This window comes from Somniosus microcephalus, chromosome 6, assembly GCF_052327205.1.
Source record: "Somniosus microcephalus isolate GS21.2 chromosome 6, FLI_Smic_1.0, whole genome shotgun sequence".
In the NCBI taxonomy this organism is placed as follows: Eukaryota; Metazoa; Chordata; class Chondrichthyes; order Squaliformes; family Somniosidae; genus Somniosus; species Somniosus microcephalus.
In genome coordinates, this window is record NC_140992.1 from 276,609,834 (window position 1) to 276,632,633 (window position 22,800).

General features: G+C 56.7%; 1 protein-coding gene across 1 annotated transcript in view; it reads left to right on the forward strand.

Annotated features, from left to right (window-relative positions):
* Positions 1-7,560: 7,560 nt before the first annotated feature.
* The window catches only part of cdh16 (cadherin 16, KSP-cadherin), a 112,606-nt gene continuing 97,366 nt past the window's right edge, over positions 7,561-22,800 (forward strand). The window contains exon 1 of the mRNA XM_085989538.1: positions 7,561-7,610. Within this exon, the coding sequence (XP_085845664.1) occupies positions 7,569-7,610 (42 nt within the window). The 5' untranslated portion in view covers positions 7,561-7,568. The remainder of the gene's footprint in view (positions 7,611-22,800) is intronic.

Sequence of the window (22,800 nt, forward strand, 5' to 3'; positions counted from 1 at the left end):
GCTTTCATTTTGTTGAAAAGAGAGCAAAGAGGTTTATGATCAGTGCATATGGTGAATTTCCTGCCATATATGTACTTGTGGAACCTCTGTAACCCAAACATTACTGCTAACCCCTCTTTGTCTAACTGGGAATAGTTTTTTTCCGCTGGTGTTAGAGTTCGGGACATAAACCCTATTGGACTTTCAGTTCCATCTTCCATGCAGTGTGAAAGAACTGCCCCCACCCCGTAAGGTGAAGCGTCATAAGAGAGAATGATGTCTTTCTCTGCATTGTAGTGAATCAGCACATCCGACGACAGCATCAGTTTCTTGGACTGTTCAAATGAAACCCCCTGCTCCTCTCCCCACTGCCACTGTGTCTCCTTGTGCAGTAGTTTGTGAAGAGGTGCTAACACAGTTGACAAGTTTGGTAAAAACATGTTATAATAGTTCAGCAGTCCCAGGTAAGCTTTTAACTCAGCCACATTTGTAGGAGCAGGGGCGTCCTGCAGTGCTTGTACCTTCTCCTTGAGTGGATGGAGCCCGGTGGTGTCCACTCTGTGTCCCAGGAACACTGCCTCATTCCCCAGGAAAGTGCACTTACTCCTCTTGAGCTGGAACCCTGCCCTCTCCAATCTCTGTCGTACCTCTCTCAGAGTGCTCAGATGCTCCTGGTCGGTTCTTCCCGTCACCAGAATGTCATCCAGATAGATGGAAACATGTGGAATCCCTTGCAGTACACCTTCGATTGTCCTCTGGAAGATAGCTGGACTAGATGAGACACCAAACGGTAAGCGGTTATATGTAAACAAGCCCTTGTGTGTATTTATGGTGACATACTTCATTGATTCGTCATCCAGTGTAATCTGCAAGTAGGCATGACTCATATCCAACTTTGTGAATTTCTTTCCTCCAGCCAGGTTTGCAAAGAGATCCTCTGTTTTGGGAATAGGATACTGCTCTAGTTTGGACACCCGATTGACTGTCAATTTATAGTCTCCACAGAGTCTTACCGAATTGTCCGGTTTTAACACAGGTACTATGGGAGCTGCTCATTCCGAACATTTCACCGGCTCCAGTTTGTTCTCTCTCAATAGACGGTCAAGCTCAGCCTCTACCTTTGGCTTCATGGCACAAGGCACAGGTCGTTGTTTAAAAAACCTTGGCGGTGCCTCCTTGTCTACATAAATCTTAGCTGGGGGGCCATTAAACGTGCCAAGTTCCTCCTTGAACACACTCTCATGTTCACTCAACACTTCTTGCAAAGTCAACTGTTTGCCCGCATCTATTTGATGTAACAGGTTTGGTCCGGTACCCGATACTATAACTACAGGTAGCTGTTCCACTGTGTCCCTGAGTTGCACAGTTACCTTAGCTGTACCTAATGTCGCTACTCGTTCACCTGTATATGTTTTAAGATGCAGGGAGCAAGGCTTTAACTCTGGAACTTTTGCACGGTTCCACAATTTTGAGTACTCTGCCTTGTTCATTATAGTCATGCCGCACCCTGTATCCACTTCAAAGTTCACCTTAGAGTCATTTACTGTCAGTTGCAATGTGATAGGAGCCACTTTTGGAATGTTCTCTAACATGCTATACATTATGAACATGTTCTCTTCTTCTTCAGCTTCCCCGCTGATGTGGTGTGCTCCATGTTTTTTCACTTCTCTCCCTTGGTTTTGCTGTCCTCCCCCTTTTGGTTTGGATTCCTCCACAGGTGATTTCGCCCTGCAAGCTTGTTTTATGTGTCCTTGTTTCCCACACTTGTAGCACTTTACCTCCAGAAACCGGCATTCACTCGCCAGGTGATCGCCCTTGCATCTATAACATGCCTTCACATGCTCCCGTTGTGGTTTCTGATGCATGTTCAACTTGTGCACAACAACCTGACCTGCAACTTGCGTAGCATTAGCCCTGTCTGAACCCTGTATTTCTTTTACATCTCGGTTCGCTGTCTCTATGGCTTGAGCAAGTTCCAATGCTTTTTCATAAGTAAGCCCAGTCTCGGATAATAATCTACGCTGCATTCGGTTGTCCATAATTCCGCAAACTAGCCTATCACGCAGCATTTCCTTCAGGTTGTTCCCATAATTGCAATCCTGTGCTAATTTACGCAACATAGTCCATTACGCTCTCTTCCTCTTTCCTGTTCCTTGAATTAAACTTGAACCACTGTACAATCTCACTAGGCTTAGGGTTGAAATGTTCTTTTAGCAAAGCCACTAATTCAACAAATGATTTGTCTCCAGGCTTTTCAGGACTGAGCAGATTTTTCATCAAACTGTAGGTTTGGCTTCCCACTGAACTAAGCAGAATGGCTTTCCTTTTTCCGGCATCATTTATTTCATTTGCTTCGAAAAAATAACCCAACACTTCACAGTATTCTTCCCAGGTTTGTGCTTGAATATCAAAAGCGGAAACCGTTCCTACTGTGGCAGCCATGCTCTCTTCCAGCTTGTAGCTAGCTTTAGCTCGTGATTTTGTTGTTTAAACATCCCGGCAGACTTTTCTTCTTTATGCAGGGTCCTTAAGTTGCCTCATCGCCAAATGTGATAAATCCATTAAGTGGAACAAGGACTCAAAGAGGCGATATCGTAGAATTAACACGAGTACTTTATTAACAACTGGGAAACACGTTTACTGACAGCCTGCATCAGCATCCTGGCATTCCACCTTGTGCTGACCTATACACGAAGCAAACCTCTGACCTTAACAGGAAGCAAACCTCTGACCTTAGTAGCAGCATTGGCTACAGCACCACCTGGTGGATAACCTTAATCATAACATCCCAGATTACTATAAGGTCTTAACCACTCGCTGAGTAAAAAAGTTTTTCCTCCTGTTGCCTTTGTTTCTTTTGCCAATCACCTTAAATCTGTGTCCTCTGGTTCTTGACCCTTCCGCCAATGGGAGCAGTTTCCCTCTATCTACTCTGTCTAGCCCCCTCATGATTTTGACTCTATCAAATCTCCTCTCAACCTTCTTTGCTCTAAGGAGAACAACCCCAGCTTTTCTAGTCTATCCACGTAACTGAAGTCCCCTATTCCTGGAATCATTCTCGTCAATCTTTTCTGCACCCTCTCTAAGGCCTTCACATCCTTCCTAAAGTGCGGTGCCCAGAATTGGACACAATACTCCAGTTGGGGCCGAACCAGTGTTTTATACAGGTTCATCATAATTTCCACACTTTTGCACTCTATACCTCTATTCATGAAGCCCAGGATCCCGTAAGCCTTTTTAACTGCTTTCTCAACCTTCCCTGTCACCTTCAATGATTTGTGCACACATACCCCCAAGTCTCTCTGTTCATGCAACCCCTTTAGGATTGTACCCTTTAGTTTATATTGCCTCTCTTCATTCATTCTACCAAAATGCATCACTTCACACTTTTCTGTGTTAAATTTCATCTACCACGTGTCCACCCATTTCACCAACCTGACTATGTCTTCCTGAAGTCTATCACTATCCTCCTCACTGTTCAGTATACTTCCAAGTTTTGTGTCATCTGCAAATTTTGAAATTGTGCCCTGTACACCCACGTCCAAGTATTAATATATATCAAGAAAAGCAGTGGTCCTAGAACCGACCCCTGGGGAACACCACTTACACCTTCCTCCAGTCCGAAAAACAACCGTTCACCACTACTCTCTGTTTCCTGTCACTTAGCCAATTCCGTATCCATGCTGCCACTGTCCCTTTTATTCCATGGGCCTCAACTTTGCTGGTGAGTATATTATGTGACACTTTGTCGAACGCCTTTTGGAAATCCATGTACACCACGTCAACCGCATTGCCCTCATCAACCCTCTCTGTTACCTCATCAAAAAACTCGATCAAATTGGTTAAACACGATTTGCCTTTAACAAATCCATGCTGGCTTTCCTTAATTAATCTACACCTATCCAAGTGACTATTAATTTTGTCTCTGATTACTGTTTCTAAAAGCTTCCTCACTACTGAGGTTAAACTGACTGGCCTGTGGTTGCTGGGTTTATCTTTACACCCTTTTTTGAACAATGGTGTAGATGTAACATTTGCAATTCTCCAGTCCTCGGGCACCACCCCTGTTTGTAAGGAGGATTGGAATATTATGGCCAGTACCTCCGCAATTTCCGCCTTCAATTCCTGCCGCATCCTAGGATGCATCCCATCCGCTCCTGGTGACTTATCTACTTTAAGTACAGCCAGCCTTTCTGATACCTCTTCTTTATCAACTTTTATCCTATCAAGTATCTCCACTACCTCCTACTTCACTATGTCTATGGCAGCATCCTCTTCCTTGGTGAAAACAGATGCAAAGTACTCGTTTAGTACCTCAGCCATTCTCACTGCCTCCATGAATAGGTCTCCTTTATGGTCCCTAATCGGCCCACCCCTCCTCTTACTACCCGTTTACTATTTATATGCCTATAGAAGACTTTTGGATTACCTTTTATGTTGGCTGCCATTCTATTCTCATACCCTCTCTTTGCCCCTCTTATTTTCTTCTTCACTTCCCCTCTGACCTTTCTATATTTAGCCTGATTCTCAGATGTATTTACAACCTGACATCTGTCATACATGCTCTTTTTCTGCTTCATCAGATTCTCTATCTCTTTCATCATCCAGGGAGCCCTGACTTTAGTTACCCTGCCTGTCCCCCTAGTCAGAATGTACCTCAACTGTACCTGAACTATTTCCTCTTTAAAGGCAGCCCATTGTTCCATTACAGTTTGCCTGCCAATCTTTGATTCCAGTTTACCCGGGCCAGATCCGTTCTCGTCCTACTGAAATTGGCCTTCCCCCAATTAAACATTTTTACTCTAGATTGCTCCCTGTCCTTTTCCATAGCTAATCTAAACCTTATGATACGGTGACCACTGTTCCCTAAATGTTCACCTACTGATACTTGCTCCACTTGACCTACCTCATTCCCCAGAACCAGATCCAGCAATGCCTCCTCCCTCGTCGAGTCGGAAACATACTGATCAAGAAAGTTCACCTGAACACACTTCAGAAATTCTTCGCCTTCTCTGCCCTTAATACTATTACCACCCCCGTCTATATGAGGATAATTGAAGTCCCCCATTATCACTACTCTGTAGTTCCTGCACCTCTAATTTCTCTGCAAATTTTCTCTTCCATATCTTTCCCACTAGTTGGTGGTCTATAGAATACAGCTAGTAGTGTAATGGCGCCTCTATTATTTCTTAACTCTAGCCATATAGATTCTGTCTTTGACCCCTCCAGGACATTCTCCCTCTCCAGCACTGTAACATTCTCCTTAACCAATACTGCCACCCCACCTCCTATCCTTCCTTCCCTATCTTTCCTGAACACTTTATAACCAGGAATATTTAATACCCAATCCTGCCCCTTTTGTGAGCCAGGTCTCAGTTATTGCCACAACATCAAATTCCCATGTGGCTATTTGTGCCTGCAGCTCACTTACCTTGTTTACTATGCTTCGTGCGTTCGCATACACCTCTCTACCTCTCCCTCCTCCATTAAGACGCTCCTTAATATCTACCTCTTTGAACAAGCTTTTGGTCACCTGTCCTAATATCTCCTTATGTGGCTCAGTGTCAAATTTTGTTTGACATTCACTCCTGTGAAGCGCCCTGGGACGTTTTACTACGTTAAAGGCGCTGTATAAATACAAGTTGTTGTTGTTGTCTGCCCTCCCTCTCTCTCTGCCCTCCCTCTGTCTCCCCATCTCAAAAGAGGTAGGATGTGGAAGAGGTGACGGTGGAGGTTTAGGATTGGACTGTGTGAAAGGGAAAGTCAATGATTAACGTTGAATTATTAGCTGTTTATAAGAATGTTTCCCCGTGGCTGGGAAGGGTCTGAGACTTGGGCAGGTTGACCAGGTAAGACGAGCTCTTTAAGATGCCTTGTATCGGACTTTATCTTTCATTTAACCTGAAAACTAAAAGTGAAGAGAGGTTTTAAAAGCTGACGGAACTGTGACAGACCAGGTGAACCTGAAAACTAAAAGTGAAGAGAGGTTTTAAAAGCTGACGGAACTGTGACAGACCAGGTGAGGAGAGAAGGCGAACCTGCCTCATGACCCGTCCTCCCTGTGAGGTCGAACAGTCGCACTTACACCTCCTCATCCACGGGAGAATCTGTCCTGTGTTTCATTAAAACCAAAATATTCTGGCTTTCTAAATTTCAGAAACCTCAAGCAGAATTTGGAGAATGTTTTTAGAATCTTTAAATGTGAAATTTTGAAAAGTTTTCATTAGAAAGTTTTTCAAAGTATTTTTCTTAAACTTTACACACAGGGGGCAAATGTATTCCTTATTCTTTAAAGATTAGAGGTGGTGAGAGTGAGATTACTTACTGCACCTCACCCAATGTGTTAATGTCTATATTGTGAACAGAAAACTGGAGTTCAAGGTCACCCTGAATCTGCTGGATTTGCCTTTAAACTATATTTTACTGCAGTGTAATAATAAGTGACATTAACTGGGCTCAAAATGTCATTAAACGGGAGGGCAAAGAAACAACTCATTTTCATTGTTAGAACTGTGACTGGGTGACTGGGGGAGGGGTAGAAAGACAAGGAGAGAGAGAGAGACATAGACAGAGGGAGAGGGGGCGAGAGAGAGAGGGGGAGGGCGTTACGGAAACTATCAGGACATGAGGGAGAATTTCTACCCAAAATTCACAAAAATATGCCCTGAATTCAAAAATTTGAATGACCTCCAAAAACTCTCATATTAGGGAAACAGAGAAAATGTGTAACTATAGCGGCAAACTATGTTACAGCTTGCCACAAGCAGAGGGACAACCAGTGACACATTAAATCTAAGAAAAGATTATATGCATATTATATGTGCATATAGCTATGTATACATGGGTATACTCGTCTATACATATGTCTAGATCGGTGTTTATGTGGTCAATCATACATGTATTTCTGTGCTTTGGCAACATAAGATGTATCTTGTCATCATGCCAATAAAGCAATTTGAATTGAATTGAATTGAATTGAGAGACAGAGGGAGAAAGGGAGAGACAGAAAGAGGGAGAGAGAGACAGAGAGAGAGAGGGAGAGAGAGAGAGTGACAGAGGGAGACTAAAACTGGGACAGAGGGAGAGGGAGAGAGGCAGAGCAAGAGAGAGACACAGAGGGAAAGAGGAGAGAGAACGAGAGAGACAGAGGGAGAGATAGAGAGAGGGAGAAAGAAAGAGAGACAGAGGGAGAACTGCTGGGAAGAAAGAAGCATAGAGGGAGAGGGAGAGAGATAGAGAGAGAGCGCAAGAGAGAGATATAGAGGATTGGATAGAGAGATGGACAGAGATAAAGATCGCGAGAGAGCGACCTGGAATGTGGGTTTGTGACTTTAGAAGTGAACAAAATGGCAGTCCATGGGTTCGAGGCACTGAAACAAGGTCATTGCAAAGACGATTTTAAATGAGGAGGCAGGTGAATAATGGTGGCTGCAGGGGTGGAAAGGTCACCCTGTCCCCGAGGGCTCGGAGTCTGCGGGCTGCCACTCAGTAAACTGAGGATTTTTTTGGGGGTGGGGGTGCTTTTCCCGGCTCCTGGGGAGGGGCTTCACTAACAGCTGATGTACTTGTGATCTGCAGAATCCGCAGCAATGATTCCCACGGGATTTCTGCACGTCAAAGAATTCTGCCAGGTGGGTAAATGCAGCACTCGGCCTCCATAACCCGGCTCCACACAGCGCAGCCTGGGGGAGCTCCACACAGCGCAGCCTGGGGGACTCCACACAGCGCAGCCTGGGGGAGGGCGAACAGCGCAGCCTGGGGGAGGGTGAATGTAAGAAGTCACACAACACCAGGTTATAGTCCAACAGCTTTATTTGAAATCACAAGCTTTCGGAGCGTTGCTCCTTCTTCAGGTGAAGAAGGAGCAGCGCTCCGAAAGCTTGTGATTTCAAATAAAGCTGTTGGACTATACCCTGGTGTTGTGTGACTTCTTACATTTGTCCACCCCAGTCCAACTCCGGCATCTCCACACCATGGGGGAGGGTGAATAGCGCAGTCTGGGGGAGGGCGAACAGCGCAGTCTGGGGGAGCTCCACACAGTGCAGTCTGGGGGAGGGCGAACAGCGCAGCCTGGGGGAGGGTGAATAGCGCAGTCTGGGGGAGGGTGAACAGCGCAGCCTGGGGGAGGGCGAACAGCGCAGCCTGGGGGAGGGTGAATAGCGCAGTCTGGGGGAGGGCGAACAGCGCAGTCTGGGGGAGGGTGAATAGCCCAGTCTGGGGGAGGGCGAACAGCGCAGTCTGGGGGAGGGTGAACAGCGCAGCCTGGGGGAGGGCGAACAGCGCAGCCTGGGGGAGGGCGAACAGCGCAGCCTGGGGGAGGGTGAATAGCCCAGTCTGTGGGAGGGCGAACAGCGCAGTCTGGGGGAGGGCGAACAGCGCAGCCTGGGGGAGGGCGAACAGCGCAGTCTGGGGGAGGGCGAACAGCGCAGCCTGGGGGAGGGTGAATAGCCCAGTCTGGGGGAGGGCGAACAGCGCAGTCTGGGGGAGGGCGAACAGCGCAGTCTGGGGGAGGGCGAACAGCGCAGCCTGGGGGAGGGTGAACAGCGCAGTCTGGGGGAGGGCGAACAGCGCAGTCTGGGGGAGGGTGAACAGCGCAGTCTGGGGGAGGGCGAACAGCCCAGTCTGGGGGAGGGCGAACAGCGCAGTCTGGGGGAGGGCGAACAGCGCAGCCTGGGGGAGGGCGAACAGCGCAGTCTGGGGGAGGGCGAACAGCGCAGCCTGGGGGAGGGTGAATAGCCCAGTCTGGGGGAGGGCGAACAGCGCAGTCTGGGGGAGGGTGAACAGCACAGTCTGGGGGAGGGCGAACAGCGCAGTCTGGGGGAGGGCGAACAGCGCAGCCTGGGGGAGGGCGAACAGCGCAGTCTGGGGGAGGGCGAACAGCGCAGCCTGGGGGAGGGCGAACAGCGCAGCCTGGGGGAGGGCAAACAGCGCAGTCTGGGGGAGGGCGAACAGCGCAGTCTGAGGGAGGGCGAACAGCGCAGTCTGGGGGAGGGCGAACAGCCCAGTCTGGGGGAGGGCGAACAGCGCAGTCTGGGGGAGGGCGAACAGCCCAGTCTGGGGGAGGGCGAACAGCACAGTCTGGGGGAGGGCGAACAGCACAGTCTGGGGGAGGGCGAACAGCGCAATCTGGGGGAGGGCAAACAGTGCAGTCTGGGGGAGGGCAAACAGCGCAGTCTGGGGGAGGGCGAACAGCGCAGTCTGAGGGAGGGCGAACAGCGCAGTCTGGGGGAGGGCGAACAGCGCAGTCTGGGGGAGGGCGAACAGCGCAGTCTGGGGGAGGGCGAACAGCGCAGTCTGGGGGAGGGCGAACAGCGCAGTCTGGGGGAGGGCGAACAGCGCAATCTGGGGGAGGGCGAACAGTGCAGTCTGGGGGAGGGCGAACAGCGCAGTCTGGGGGAGGGCGAACAGCGCAGTCTGGGGGAGGGCGAACAGCGCAGTCTGGGGGAGGGCGAACAGCGCAGTCTGGGGGAGGGCGAACAGCGCAATCTGGGGGAGGGCGAACAGCGCAATCTGGGGGAGGGCGAACAGTGCAGTCTGGGGGAGGGCGAACAGCGCAGTCTGGGGGAGGGCGAACAGTGCAGTCTGGGGGAGGGCGAACAGCGCAGTCTGGGGGAGGGCGAACAGTGCAGTCTGGGGGAGGGCGAACAGTGCAGTCTGGGGGAGGGCGAACAGCGCAGTCTGGGGGAGGGCGAACAGCGCAGTCTGGGGGAGGGTGAACAGTGCAATCTGGGGGAGGGTGAACAGCGCAGTCTGGGGGAGGGTGAACAGCGCAGTCTGGGGGAGGGCGAACAGCGCAATCTGGGGGAGGGTGAACAGCGCAGTCTGGGGGAGGGCGAACAGCGCAGTCTGGGGGAGGGCGAACAGCGCAATCTGGGGGAGGGTGAACAGTGCAATCTGGGGGAGGGTGAACAGCGCAGTCTGGGGGAGGGTGAACAGCGCAGTCTGGGGGAGGGTGAACAGTGCAATCTGGGGGAGGGTGAACAGCGCAGTCTGGGGGAGGGTGAACAGCGCAGTCTGGGGGAGGGCGAACAGCGCAGTCTGGGGGAGGGTGAACAGCGCAGTCTGGGGGAGGGCGAACAGCGCAGTCTGGGGGAGGGCGAACAGCGCAGTCTGGGGGAGGGTGAACAGTGCAATCTGGGGGAGGGCAAACAGTGCAGTCTGGGGGAGGGCGAACAGCACAGTCTGGGGGAGGGCGAACAGCGCAGTCTGGGGGAGGGCGAACAGCGCAGTCTGGGGGAGGGTGAACAGTGCAATCTGGGGGAGGGCAAACAGTGCAGTCTGGGGGAGGGCGAACAGCGCAGTCTGGGGGAGGGCGAACAGCGCAGTCTGGGGGAGGGCGAACAGCGCAGTCTGGGGGAGGGCGAACAGCGCAATCTGGGGGAGGGCGAACAGCGCAATCTGGGGGAGGGCGAACAGCGCAATCTGGGGGAGGGCAAACAGTGCAGTCTGGGGGAGGGCAAACAGCGCAGTCTGGGGGAGGGCGAACAGCACAGTCTGGGGGAGGGCAAACAGCGCAATCTGGGGGAGGGCAAACAGTGCAGTCTGGGGGAGGGCAAACAGCGCAGTCTGGGGGAGGGCGAACAGCGCAATCTGGGGGAGGGCGAACAGCGCAATCTGGGGGAGGGCGAACAGCGCAGTCTGAGGGAGGGCGAACAGCGCAGTCTGGGGGAGGGCGAACAGTGCAGTCTGGGGGAGGGCGAACAGTGCAGTCTGAGGGAGGGCGAACAGCGCAGCCTAGGGGAGGGCGAACAGCGCAGTCTGGGGGAGGGCGAACAGAGCAATCTGGGGGAGGGCGAACAGAGCAATCTGGGGGAGGGCGAACAGCGCAGTCTGGGGGAGGGTGAACAGTGCAGTCTGGGGGAGGGTGAACAGTGCAGTCTGGGGGAGGGCGAACAGCGCAATCTGGGGGAGGGCGAACAGCGCAGTCTGGGGGAGGGCGAACAGCGCAGCCTGGGGGAGGGTGAACAGCGCAGTCTGGGGGAGGGCGAACAGCGCAGTCTGGGGGAGGGCGAAGAGCGCAGTCTGGGGGAGGGTGAACAGCGCAGTCTGGGGGAGGGCGAAGAGCGCAGTCTGGGGGAGCTCCACACAGCGCAGCCTGGGGGAGGGCGAACAGCGCAGTCTGGGGGAGGGCGAACAGCGCAGTCTGGGGGAGGGCGAACAGCGCAGTCTGGGGGAGGGCGAAGAGTGCAGTCTGGGGGAGCCCCACACAGCGCAGTCTGGGGGAGGGTGAAAAGCGCAGTCTGGGGGAGGGCGAACAGTGCAGTCTGGGGGAGGGGGAACAGCGCAGTCTGGGGGAGGGCGAAGAGTGCAGCCTGGGGGAGGGCGAACAGCGCAGTCTGGGGGAGGGCGAACAGCGCAGTCTGGGGGAGGGCGAACAGCGCAGTCTGGGGGAGGGCGAAGAGTGCAGTCTGGGGGAGCCCCACACAGCGCAGTCTGGGGGAGGGCGAACAGCGCAGTCTGGGGGAGGGCGAACAGTGCAGTCTGGGGGAGGGGGAACAGCGCAGTCTGGGGGAGGGCGAACAGCGCAGTCTGGGGGAGGGCGAACAGCGCAGTCTGGGGGAGGGTGAACAGAGCAGTCTGGGGGAGGGCGAACAGCGCAGTCTGGGGGAGGGTGAACAGAGCAGTCTGGGGGAGGGTGAACAGAGCAGTCTGGGGGAGGGCGAACAGCGCAGTCTGGGGGAGGGCGAACAGCGCAGTCTGGGGGAGGGTGAACAGAGCAGTCTGGGGGAGGGCGAACAGCGCAGTCTGGGGGAGGGTGAACAGCGCAGTCTGGGGGAGGGCGAACAGCGCAGTCTGGGGGAGGGCGAACAGCGCAGTCTGGGGGAGGGCAAACAGCGCAGTCTGGGGGAGGGCGAACAGCGCAGTCTGGGGGAGGGTGAACAGAGCAGTCTGGGGGAGGGCGAACAGCGCAGTCTGGGGGAGGGCAAACAGCGCAGTCTGGGGGAGGGCGAACAGCGCAGTCTGGGGGAGGGCGAAGAGTGCAGTCTGGGGGACGGCGAACAGCGCAGTCTGGGGGAGGGCGAAGAGTGCAGTCTGGGGGAGGGCGAACAGCACAGTCTGGGGGAGGGCGAACAGCGCAATCTGGGGGAGGGCAAACAGTGCAGTCTGGGGGAGGGCAAACAGCGCAGTCTGGGGGAGGGCGAACAGCGCAGTCTGAGGGAGGGCGAACAGCGCAGTCTGGGGGAGGGCGAACAGCGCAGTCTGGGGGAGGGCGAACAGCGCAGTCTGGGGGAGGGTGAACAGTGCAGTCTGGGGGAGGGCGAACAGCGCAGTCTGGGGGAGGGCGAACAGCGCAGTCTGGGGGAGGGCGAACAGCGCAGTCTGGGGGAGGGCGAACAGCGCAGTCTGGGGGAGGGTGAACAGCGCAGTCTGGGGGAGGGCGAACAGCGCAGTCTGGGGGAGGGGGAACAGTGCAGTCTGGGGGAGGGTGAACAGCGCAGTCTGGGGGAGGGTGAACAGCGCAGTCTGGGGGAGGGCGAACAGCGCAGTCTGGGGGAGGGCGAACAGTGCAGTCTGGGGGAGGGCGAACAACGCAGTCTGGGGGAGGGCGAACAGTGCAGTCTGGGGGAGGGTGAACAGCGCAATCTGGGGGAGGGCGAACAGCGCAGTCTGGGGGAGGGCGAACAGTGCAGTCTGGGGGAGGGCGAACAGCGCAGTCTGGGGGAGGGTGAACAGCGCAGTCTGGGGGAGGGCGAACAGCGCAGTCTGGGGGAGGGCGAACAGCGCAGTCTGGGGGAGGGTGAACAGTGCAGTCTGGGGGAGGGCGAACAGCGCAGTCTGGGGGAGGGCGAACAGCGCAGTCTGGGGGAGGGCGAACAGCGCAGTCTGGGGGAGGGTGAACAGTGCAGTCTGGGGGAGGGCGAACAGCGCAGTCTGGGGGAGGGTGAACAGTGCAGTCTGGGGGAGGGTGAACAGCGCAGTCTGGGGGAGGGCGAACAGCGCAGTCTGGGGGAGGGCGAACAGCGCAGTCTGGGGGAGGGCGAACAGCGCAGTCTGGGGGAGGGCGAACAGCGCAGTCTGGGGGAGGGCGAACAGCGCAGTCTGGGGGAGGGCGAACAGCGCAGTCTGGGGGAGGGCGAACAGCGCAGTCTGGGGGAGGGTGAACAGTGCAGTCTGGGGGAGGGCGAACAGCGCAGTCTGGGGGAGGGTGAACAGTGCAGTCTGGGGGAGGGCGAACAGCGCAGTCTGGGGGAGGGCGAACAGCGCAGTCTGGGGGAGGGCGAACAGCGCAGTCTGGGGGAGGGTGAACAGTGCAGTCTGGGGGAGGGCGAACAGCGCAGTCTGGGGGAGGGTGAACAGTGCAGTCTGGGGGAGGGCGAACAGCGCAGTCTGGGGGAGGGTGAACAGTGCAGTCTGGGGGAGGGCGAACAGTGCAGTCTGAGGGAGGGCGAACAGCGCAGTCTGGGGGAGGGCGAACAGCGCAGTCTGGGGGAGGGCGAACAGCGCAGTCTGGGGGAGGGCGAACAGCGCAATCTGGGGGAGGGCGAACAGTGCAGTCTGGGGGAGGGCGAACAGCGCAGTCTGGGGGAGGGTGAACAGTGCAGTCTGGGGGAGGGTGAACAGTGCAGTCTGGGGGAGGGCGAACAGCACAGTCTGGGGGAGGGCAAACAGCGCAGTCTGGGGGAGGGTGAACAGTGCAGTCTGGGGGAGGGCGAACAGCACAGTCTGGGGGAGGGCAAACAGCGCAGTCTGGGGGAGGGCGAACAGCGCAGTCTGGGGGAGGGCGAACAGCGCAGTCTGGGGGAGGGCGAACAGCGCAGTCTGGGGGAGGGCGAACAGCGCAGTCTGGGGGAGGGCGAACAGCGCAGTCTGGGGGAGGGTGAACAGTGCAGTCTGGGGGAGGGCGAACAGCGCAGTCTGGGGGAGGGCGAACAGCGCAGTCTGGGGGAGGGCGAACAGTGCAGTCTGGGGGAGGGCGAACAGTGCAGTCTGGGGGAGGGCGAACAGCGCAGTCTGGGGGAGGGTGAACAGCGCAGTCTGGGGGAGGGCGAACAGCGCAGTCTGGGGGAGGGCGAACAGCGCAGTCTGGGGGAGGGCGAACAGCGCAGTCTGGGGGAGGGCGAACAGCGCAGTCTGGGGGAGGGCGAACAGCGCAGTCTGGGGGAGGGCGAACAGCACAGTCTGGGGGAGGGCGAACAGTGCAGTCTGGGGGAGGGCGAACAGCGCAATCTGGGGGAGGGCAAACAGTGCAGTCTGGGGGAGGGCAAACAGCGCAGTCTGGGGGAGGGCGAACAGCACAGTCTGGGGGAGGGCGAACAGCGCAATCTGGGGGAGGGCGAACAGCGCAATCTGGGGGAGGGCAAACAGTGCAGTCTGGGGGAGGGCAAACAGCGCAGTCTGGGGGAGGGCGAACAGCACAGTCTGGGGGAGGGCGAACAGCGCAATCTGGGGGAGGGCAAACAGTGCAGTCTGAGGGAGGGCAAACAGCGCAGTCTGGGGGAGGGCAAACAGTGCAGCCTGGGGGAGGGCGAACAGCGCAGTCTGGGGGAGGGCAAACAGTGCAGTCTGAGGGAGGGCGAACAGCGCAGTCTGGGGGAGGGCGAACAGTGCAGTCTGGGGGAGAGCGAACAGCGCAGTCTGGGGGAGGGCGAACAGTGCAGTCTGGGGGAGAGCGAACAGCGCAGTCTGGGGGAGGGCGAACAGCGCAGTCTGGGGGAGGGCGAACAGCGCAGTCTGAGGGAGGGCGAACAGCGCAGTCTGGGGGAGGGCGAACAGTGCAGTCTGGGGGAGAGCGAACAGCGCAGTCTGGGGGAGGGCGAACAGCGCAGTCTGGGGGAGGGCGAACAGCGCAATCTGGGGGAGGGCGAACAGCGCAATCTGGGGGAGGGCGAACAGCGCAGTCTGAGGGAGGGCGAACAGCGCAGTCTGGGGGAGGGTGAACAGCGCAGTCTGGGGGAGGGCGAACAGCGCAGTCTGGGGGAGGGCGAACAGCGCAGTCTGGGGGAGGGCGAACAGCGCAGTCTGGGGGAGGGCGAACAGCGCAGTCTGAGGGAGGGCGAACAGCGCAGTCTGAGGGAGGGCGAACAGCGCAGTCTGAGGGAGGGCGAACAGCGCAGCCTAGGGGAGGGCGAACAGCGCAGTCTGGGGGAGGGCGAACAGCGCAGTCTGGGGGAGGGCGAACAGCGCAGTCTGAGGGAGGGCGAACAGCGCAGCCTAGGGGAGGGCGAACAGCGCAGTCTGGGGGAGGGCGAACAGCGCAGTCTGGGGGAGGGCGAACAGCGCAGTCTGGGGGAGGGTGAACAGTGCAGTCTGGGGGAGGGCGAACAGCGCAGTCTGGGGGATGGCGAACAGCGCAGTCTGAGGGAGGGTGAACAGTGCAGTCTGGGGGAGGGCGAACAGCGCAGTCTGGGGGAGGGCGAACAGCGCAGTCTGGGGGAGGGCGAACAGCGCAGTCTGGGGGAGGGTGAACAGTGCAGTCTGGGGGAGGGCGAACAGAGCAATCTGGGGGAGGGCGAACAGCGCAGTCTGGGGGAGGGCGAACAGCGCAGTCTGGGGGAGGGCGAACAGCGCAGTCTGGGGGAGGGCGAACAGCGCAGTCTGGGGGAGGGCGAACAGTGCAGTCTGGGGGAGGGCGAACAGCGCAGTCTGGGGGAGGGCGAACAGCGCAGTCTGGGGGAGGGCGAACAGCGCAGTCTGGGGGAGGGCGAACAGCGCAGTCTGGGGGAGGGCGAACAGCGCAGTCTGGGGGAGGGCGAACAGCGCAGTCTGGGGGAGGGCGAACAGCGCAGTCTGGGGGAGGGTGAACAGTGCAGTCTGGGGGAGGGCGAACAGAGCAATCTGGGGGAGGGCGAACAGTGCAGTCTGGGGGAGGGCGAACAGTGCAGTCTGGGGGAGGGCGAACAGAGCAATCTGGGGGAGGGCGAACAGTGCAGTCTGGGGGAGGGTGAACAGCGCAGTCTGGGGGAGGGCGAACAGCGCAGTCTGGGGGAGGGCGAAGAGCGCAGTCTGAGGGAGGGTGAACAGCGCAGTCTGGGGGAGGGCGAAGAGCGCAGTCTGGGGGAGCTCCACACAGCGCAGCCTGGGTGAGGGCGAACAGCGCAGTCTGGGGGAGGGCGAACAGCGCAGTCTGGGGGAGGGCGAACAGCGCAGTCTGGGGGAGGGCGAAGAGTGCAGTCTGGGGGAGCCCCACACAGCGCAGTCTGGGGGAGGGTGAAAAGCTCAGTCTGGGGGAGGGCGAAGAGCGCAGTCTGGGGGAGCTCCACACAGCGCAGCCTGGGGGAGGGCGAACAGCGCAGTCTGGGGGAGGGCGAACAGCGCAGTCTGGGGGAGGGCGAAGAGTGCAGTCTGGGGGAGGGCGAACAGTGCAGTCTGGGGGAGGGCGAACAGCGCAGTCTGGGGGAGGGCGAACAGCGCAGTCTGGGGGAGGGCGAACAGCGCAGTCTGGGGGAGGGCGAACAGCGCAGTCTGGGGGAGGGCGAACAGCGCAGTCTGGGGGAGGGCGAACAGCGCAGTCTGGGGGAGGGCGAACAGTGCAGTCTGGGGGAGGGCAAACAGTGCAGCCTGGGGGAGGGCGAACAGCGCAGTCTGGGGGAGGGTGAACAGAGCAGTCTGGGGGAGGGCGAACAGCGCAGTCTGGGGGAGGGCAAACAGCACAGTCTGGGGGAGGGCGAAGAGTGCAGTCTGGGGGAGCCCCACACAGCGCAGTCTGGGGGAGGGTGAACAGCGCAGTCTGGGGGAGGGCGAACAGCGCAGTCTGGGGGAGGGCGAACAGCGCAGTCTGGGGGAGGGCGAACAGCGCAGTCTGGGGGAGGGCGAACAGCGCAGTCTGGGGGAGGGCGAACAGCGCAGTCTGGGGGAGGGCGAACAGCGCAGTCTGGGGGAGGGCGAACAGCGCAGTCTGGGGGAGGGCGAACAGCGCAGTCTGGGGGAGGGCGAACAGCGCTGTCTGGGGGAGGGCGAACAGTGCAGTCTGGGGGAGGGCAAACAGTGCAGTCTGGGGGAGGGCAAACAGTGCAGTCTGGGGGAGGGCGAACAGCGCAGTCTGGGGGAGGGCGAACAGCGCAGTCTGGGGGAGGGCGAACAGCGCAGTCTGGGGGAGGGCAAACAGTGCAGTCTGGGGGAGGGCAAACAGCGCAGTCTGGGGGAGGGCGAACAGCGCAGTCTCGGGGAGGGCGAACAGCACAGTCTGGGGGAGGGCGAACAGCGCAGTCTGGGGGAGGGCGAACAGCGCAGTCTGGGGGAGGGCGAACAGCGCAGTCTGGGGGAGGGCAAACAGCGTAGTCTGGGGGAGCCCCACACAGCGCAGTCTGGGGGAGGGCGAACAGCGCAGTCTGGGGGAGGGCGAACAGCGCAGTCTGGGGGAGGGCGAAGAGCCCTGCCAGGATATCTGCACAATAAAGTTGCTGTCATCCACTCTGCTCACTCGGCTTTCACGCTCTTTCTTCATCTTATTTTCACTTCTTTTCTTTAACTTTTTTTCTCACTAATTCGGTTTCTCACTTTTTCTCTCTCACCTCTTTCCTCACTCGCTGTCTTTTTCTCTCCTCTCATTTCTCAATTCTTTTCACTAATTCTGTTTCTGTCTCACTCTCATTTTCACCCCTCGCTCTCTTTTGTCGACTTTCCTTTTTCATTCTTTTTCCACTCTTCTTTTCGCTCTATTTCTCCTTCCTCACTTTATTATTCACCAACTTTATTTTGTCACTTTCTCTCCCTTTCCTTCTCAATCTCTTTTAATCTCTCATTCCCGCTCTTTCTGTTTCTTACTGTTACTCTCTATTCCTCCTCACTCGATTTTTCTTCCTAATTCCCATTTTCTTTCTTCGTCTCTTTCTTTATTTCCTTTGTTTATTTGTCTTCCTCTGACTATCTTCTCCTTCTTTACATCCTCCATTTGTTAGTTCATCGCTGACAAAGTATCTTCGTCCTTATTAACCTCCCCGCACTGTCGGAGGGGCGGTACTGAGGGAGCGCCGCACTGTCAGAGGGGCAGTACTGAGGGAGCGCTGCACTGTCGGAGGGGCCGTACTGAGGGAGCGCGGCACTGTCGGAGGGGCAGTACTGAGGGAGTGCCGCACTGTTGGAGGGGCAGTACTGAGGGAGCGCCGCACTGTCGGAGGGGCAGTACTGAGGGAGCGCCGCACTGTCGGAGGGGCAGTACTGAGGGATGCCGCACTGTCAGAGGGGCAGTACTGAGGGAGCGCCGCACTGTCGGAGGGGCAGTACTGAGGGAGCGCCGCACTGTCGGAGGGGCACTACTGAGGGAGCGCCACACTGTCGGAGGGGCAGTACTGAGGGAGCGCCGCACTGTGGGAGGGTCAGTACTGAGGGAGCGCCGCACTGTTGGAGGGGCAGTACTGAGGGAGCGCAGCACTGTCGGAGGGGCAGTACTGAGGGTGCGCCGCACTGTCAGAGGGGCAGTACTGAGGGAGCGCTGCACTGTCGGAGGTGCCATACTGAGGGAGCGCGGCACTGTCGGAGGGGCAGTACTGAGGGAGTGCCGCACAGTCGGAGGGGCAGTACTGAGGGAGCGCCGCACTGTCGGAGGGGCAGTACTGAGGGAGCGCCGCACTGTCGGAGGGGCAGTACTGAGGGATGCCGCACTGTCGGAGGGGCAGTACTGAGGGAGCGCCGCACTGTCGGAGGGGCAGTACTGAGGGAGCGCCGCACTGTCGGAGGGGCACTACTGAGGGAGCGCCACACTGTCGGAGGGGCAGTACTGAGGGAGCGCAGCACTGTCGGAGGGGCAGTACTGAGGGTGCGCCGCACTGTCGGAGGGGCAGTACTGAGGGAGCGCCGCACTGTGGGAGGGTCAGTACTGAGGGAGCGCCGCACTGTCGGAGGAGCAGCATTGAGGGCGCGCTGCACTGTCGGAGGGGCAGTACTGAGGGAGCGCCGCACTGTCGGAGGGGCAGTACTGAGGGAGCGCAGCACTGTCGGAGGGGCAGTACTGAGGGTGCGCCACACTGTCAGAGGGCCAGTACTGAGGGAGCGCTGCACTCTCGGAGGGGCAGTACTGAGGGAGCGCAGCACTGTCGGAGGGGCAGTACTGAGGGTGCGCCACACTGTCAGAGGGTCAGTGCTGAGGGAGCGCTGCACTCTCGGAGGGGCAGTACTGAGGGAGCGCTGCACTGTCGGAGGGGCAGTACTGAGGGAGCGCCGCACTGTCGGAGGGGCCGTACTGAGGGAGCGCTGCACTGTCGGAGGGGCAGTACTGAGGGAGCGCTGTACTGTCAGAGGTGCAGTACTGAGGGAGCGCTGCACTGTCAGAGGCGCCATCTTTCAGATGAGATGTTAAACTGAGGCCCCGTCTGCTCTGTCAGGTGGACGTAAAAGATCCCATGGCACTATTTCGAAGAAGAGCAGGGGAGTTCTCCCCGGTGTCCTGGCCAATATTTATCCCGCAATCAACATCACTAAAACAGATTATCTGCTCATTATCACATTGCTGTTTGTGGGAGCTTGCTGTGCGCAAATTGGCTGCCGCGTTTCCTACATTACAACAGTGACTACACTTCAAAAAAAGGTACTTCATTGGCTGTCAAGTGCTTTGGGTTGTCCTGAGGTCGTGAGAGGCGCTGTAAAGTCCTTTCTTTCCCAGTTCTGACCCAAGGCACTGTCTCTGGGATGTGTGTTTTTGATGATAGTGAAAAGATGAAAAACGGCGAGATTGAGTCCTGAGTGGAGAGCTGGGTGCCGGAGCCAGCTCCCTGGGCGGGATCTGCTGTTCATGTTCTCATAACCTTCATTTCTCCTTGTATTATTTTTCTTTCTTTGGCATCTCACTCCTCGTTTGGTTTCTTAACCATAAAAATGCAAGTGCCGGTTTTCAGCGCATGCGCTTCGCAACCTCGTACGCAACCGCAGGAGGGGTCGCAAAATCCGGCACTATATTTAAAAGATTTATAAAGGTGACGATTAGTGTCCTTGCGCCAAAGAAAACCCCAGCTTAATTTTTGGAACCTCCTCGAAGGGGCTGCAAAGGGGCGCAGTTCACCTAAACTCGCCGCGGTGATTCGTTCAGTCTGGGGGCATGGCCAGCTTCCCGCGCAATGTTATTTAAACCAGCGCAAAAGATCGCAGAAACTCGATTTGCGTGGGGCGTAAGCTGCACTTGAGATTCGGTGATCATGTGGCGCTGGTTTGGATGATTTTGGGAGGGCAGTGCAGCCGAGCGGAATCGCCAGCCCAAGGTTTCGACATCGGGCGAGAACAGAGGCAGGCTAAGGCTGGGAGGTCAATTAACTCAGGGTCAAGGAGCATTCAAGCATGAAGGGTAATTGGGCAGCCTAGGTCTATACAGGGCAGTAGAAATCTGCAACTCTCTCCCCCCTCCCACCCCACCCAAGGAAGCTGTTGAGGCCGGAGGTCAATCGAAAACTTCCAAACTGAGATTGATAGATTTTTGGCAGGCAAGGCTATAGAAACATAGAAACATAGAAGATAGGAGCAGGAGTAGGCCATTCGGCCCCTCGAGCCTGCTCCGCCATTCAATGCGATCATGGCTGATCATCCAAATTCAATACCCTGTCCCTGCTTTCTCCCCATACCCCTTGATCTCTTTAGCCTTAAGAAATATATCCAACTCCTTCTTGAATATATTTAATGAATTGGCCTCAACTGCCTTCTGTGGTAGAGAATTCCACAGGTTCACCACTCTCTGGGTGAAGAAATTCCTCCTCATCTCTGTCCTAAATGGCCTACCCCTTATCCTTAGACTGTGACCCCTGGTTCTGGACTCCCCGGCCATCGGGAACATCCTTCCAGCATCTAGTCTGTCCAGTCCTGTCAGAATTTTATACGTTTATGAAGGGTTACGGAACCAAGGCAGAAAAATGGAGTCGAGGTGCAGATCAGCCACAATCTCACTGAATGGCGGAACAGGCTGGAGGGGCTGAATGGCCTCCTCCTGTTCCTATGTTTTTATATCCACAGCTTTCATTTGCAGTGCATTTCCTGATTGGCAAACACATTCCTTCAGCTCTCCAAGCTTGCAGGTTTGATCAGTGAAGTGTGCTACGAAGCTATTTCCTCCCATTATGAGGATCACGTCAGTAAACTCCAAGTGCAGGAACACTCGGTTCCCGACACTCAACCATACTGATTAAAGAAACTGAAGCTGTTGGTGTGAGCTGTATCTCAGTGGGCAGCACTCTCTCTCCTTTGAGTCAGAAGGTGGTGGGTTCAAGTCTCACGCCGGAGACTTCAGCACAAAAATCTAGGTTGTCACTCCAGTGCAGTACTGAGGGAGTGCTACACTGTCAGAGGGTCAGTATTGAGGGAGTGCTACACTGTCGGAGGGTCAGTACTGAGGGAGCGCTGCACTGTCGGAGGGTCAGTACTGAGGGAGGGCTACACTGTCAGAGGGTCAGTATTGAGGGAGTGCTACACTGTCAGAGGGTCAGTATTGAGGGAGTGCTACACTGTCGGAGGGGCAGTACTGAGGGAGGGCTACACTGTCGGAGGGTCAGTACTGAGGGAGCGCTGCACTGTCGGAGGGTCAGTACTGAGGGAGGGCTACACTGTCAGAGGGTCAGTATTGAGGGAGTGCTACACTGTCAGAGGGTCAGTATTGAGGGAGTGCTACACTGTCGGAGGGTCAGTACTGAGGGAGCGCTGCACTGTCAGAGGGTCAGTACTGAGGGAGTGCTACACTGTCAGAGGGTCAGTATTGAGGGAGTGCTACACTGTCAGAGGGTCAGTATTGAGGGAGTGCTACACTGTCGGAGGGTCAGTACTGAGGGAGGGCTACACTGTCAGAGGGTCAGTATTGAGGGAGTGCTACACTGTCGGAGGGTCAGTACTGAGGGAGGGCTACACTGTCAGAGGGTCAGTATTGAGGGAGTGCTACACTGTCGGAGGGTCAGTACTGAGGGAGTGCTACACTGTCAGAGGGTCAGTACTGAGGGAGTGCTACACTGTCGGAGGGTCAGTACTGAGGGAGCGCTGCACTGTCAGAGGGTCAGTACTGAGGGAGGGCTACACTGTCAGAGGGTCAGTACTGAGGGAGCGCTGCACTGTCAGAGGGTCAGTACTGAGGGAGTGCTACACTGTCGGAGGGCCAGTACTGAGGGAGTGCTACACTGTCGGAGGGGCAGTACTGAGGGAGTGCTACACTGTCGGAGGGGCAGTACTGAGGGAGTGCTACACTGTCAGAGGGGCAGTACTGAGGGAGTGCTACACTGTCAGAGGGTCAGTACTGAGGGAGTGCTACACTGTCAGAGGGTCAGTACTGAGGGAGTGCTACACTGTCGGAGGGTCAGTACTGAGGGAGTGCTACACTGTCAGAGGGTCAGTACTGAGGGAGTGCTACACTGTCAGAGGGTCAGTATTGAGGGAGTGCTACACTGTCAGAGGGTCAGTATTGAGGGAGTGCTACACTGTCGGAGGGTCAGTACTGAGGGAGGGCTACACTGTCAGAGGGTCAGTATTGAGGGAGTGCTACACTGTCGGAGGGTCAGTACTGAGGGAGGGCTACACTGTCAGAGGGTCAGTATTGAGGGAGTGCTACACTGTCGGAGGGTCAGTACTGAGGGAGTGCTACACTGTCAGAGGGTCAGTACTGAGGGAGTGCTACACTGTCGGAGGGTCAGTACTGAGGGAGCGCTGCACTGTCAGAGGGTCAGTACTGAGGGAGGGCTACACTGTCAGAGGGTCAGTACTGAGGGAGCGCTGCACTGTCAGAGGGTCAGTACTGAGGGAGTGCTACACTGTCGGAGGGCCAGTACTGAGGGAGTGCTACACTGTCGGAGGGGCAGTACTGAGGGAGTGCTACACTGTCGGAGGGGCAGTACTGAGGGAGTGCTACACTGTCAGAGGGGCAGTACTGAGGGAGTGCTACACTGTCAGAGGGTCAGTACTGAGGGAGTGCTACACTGTCAG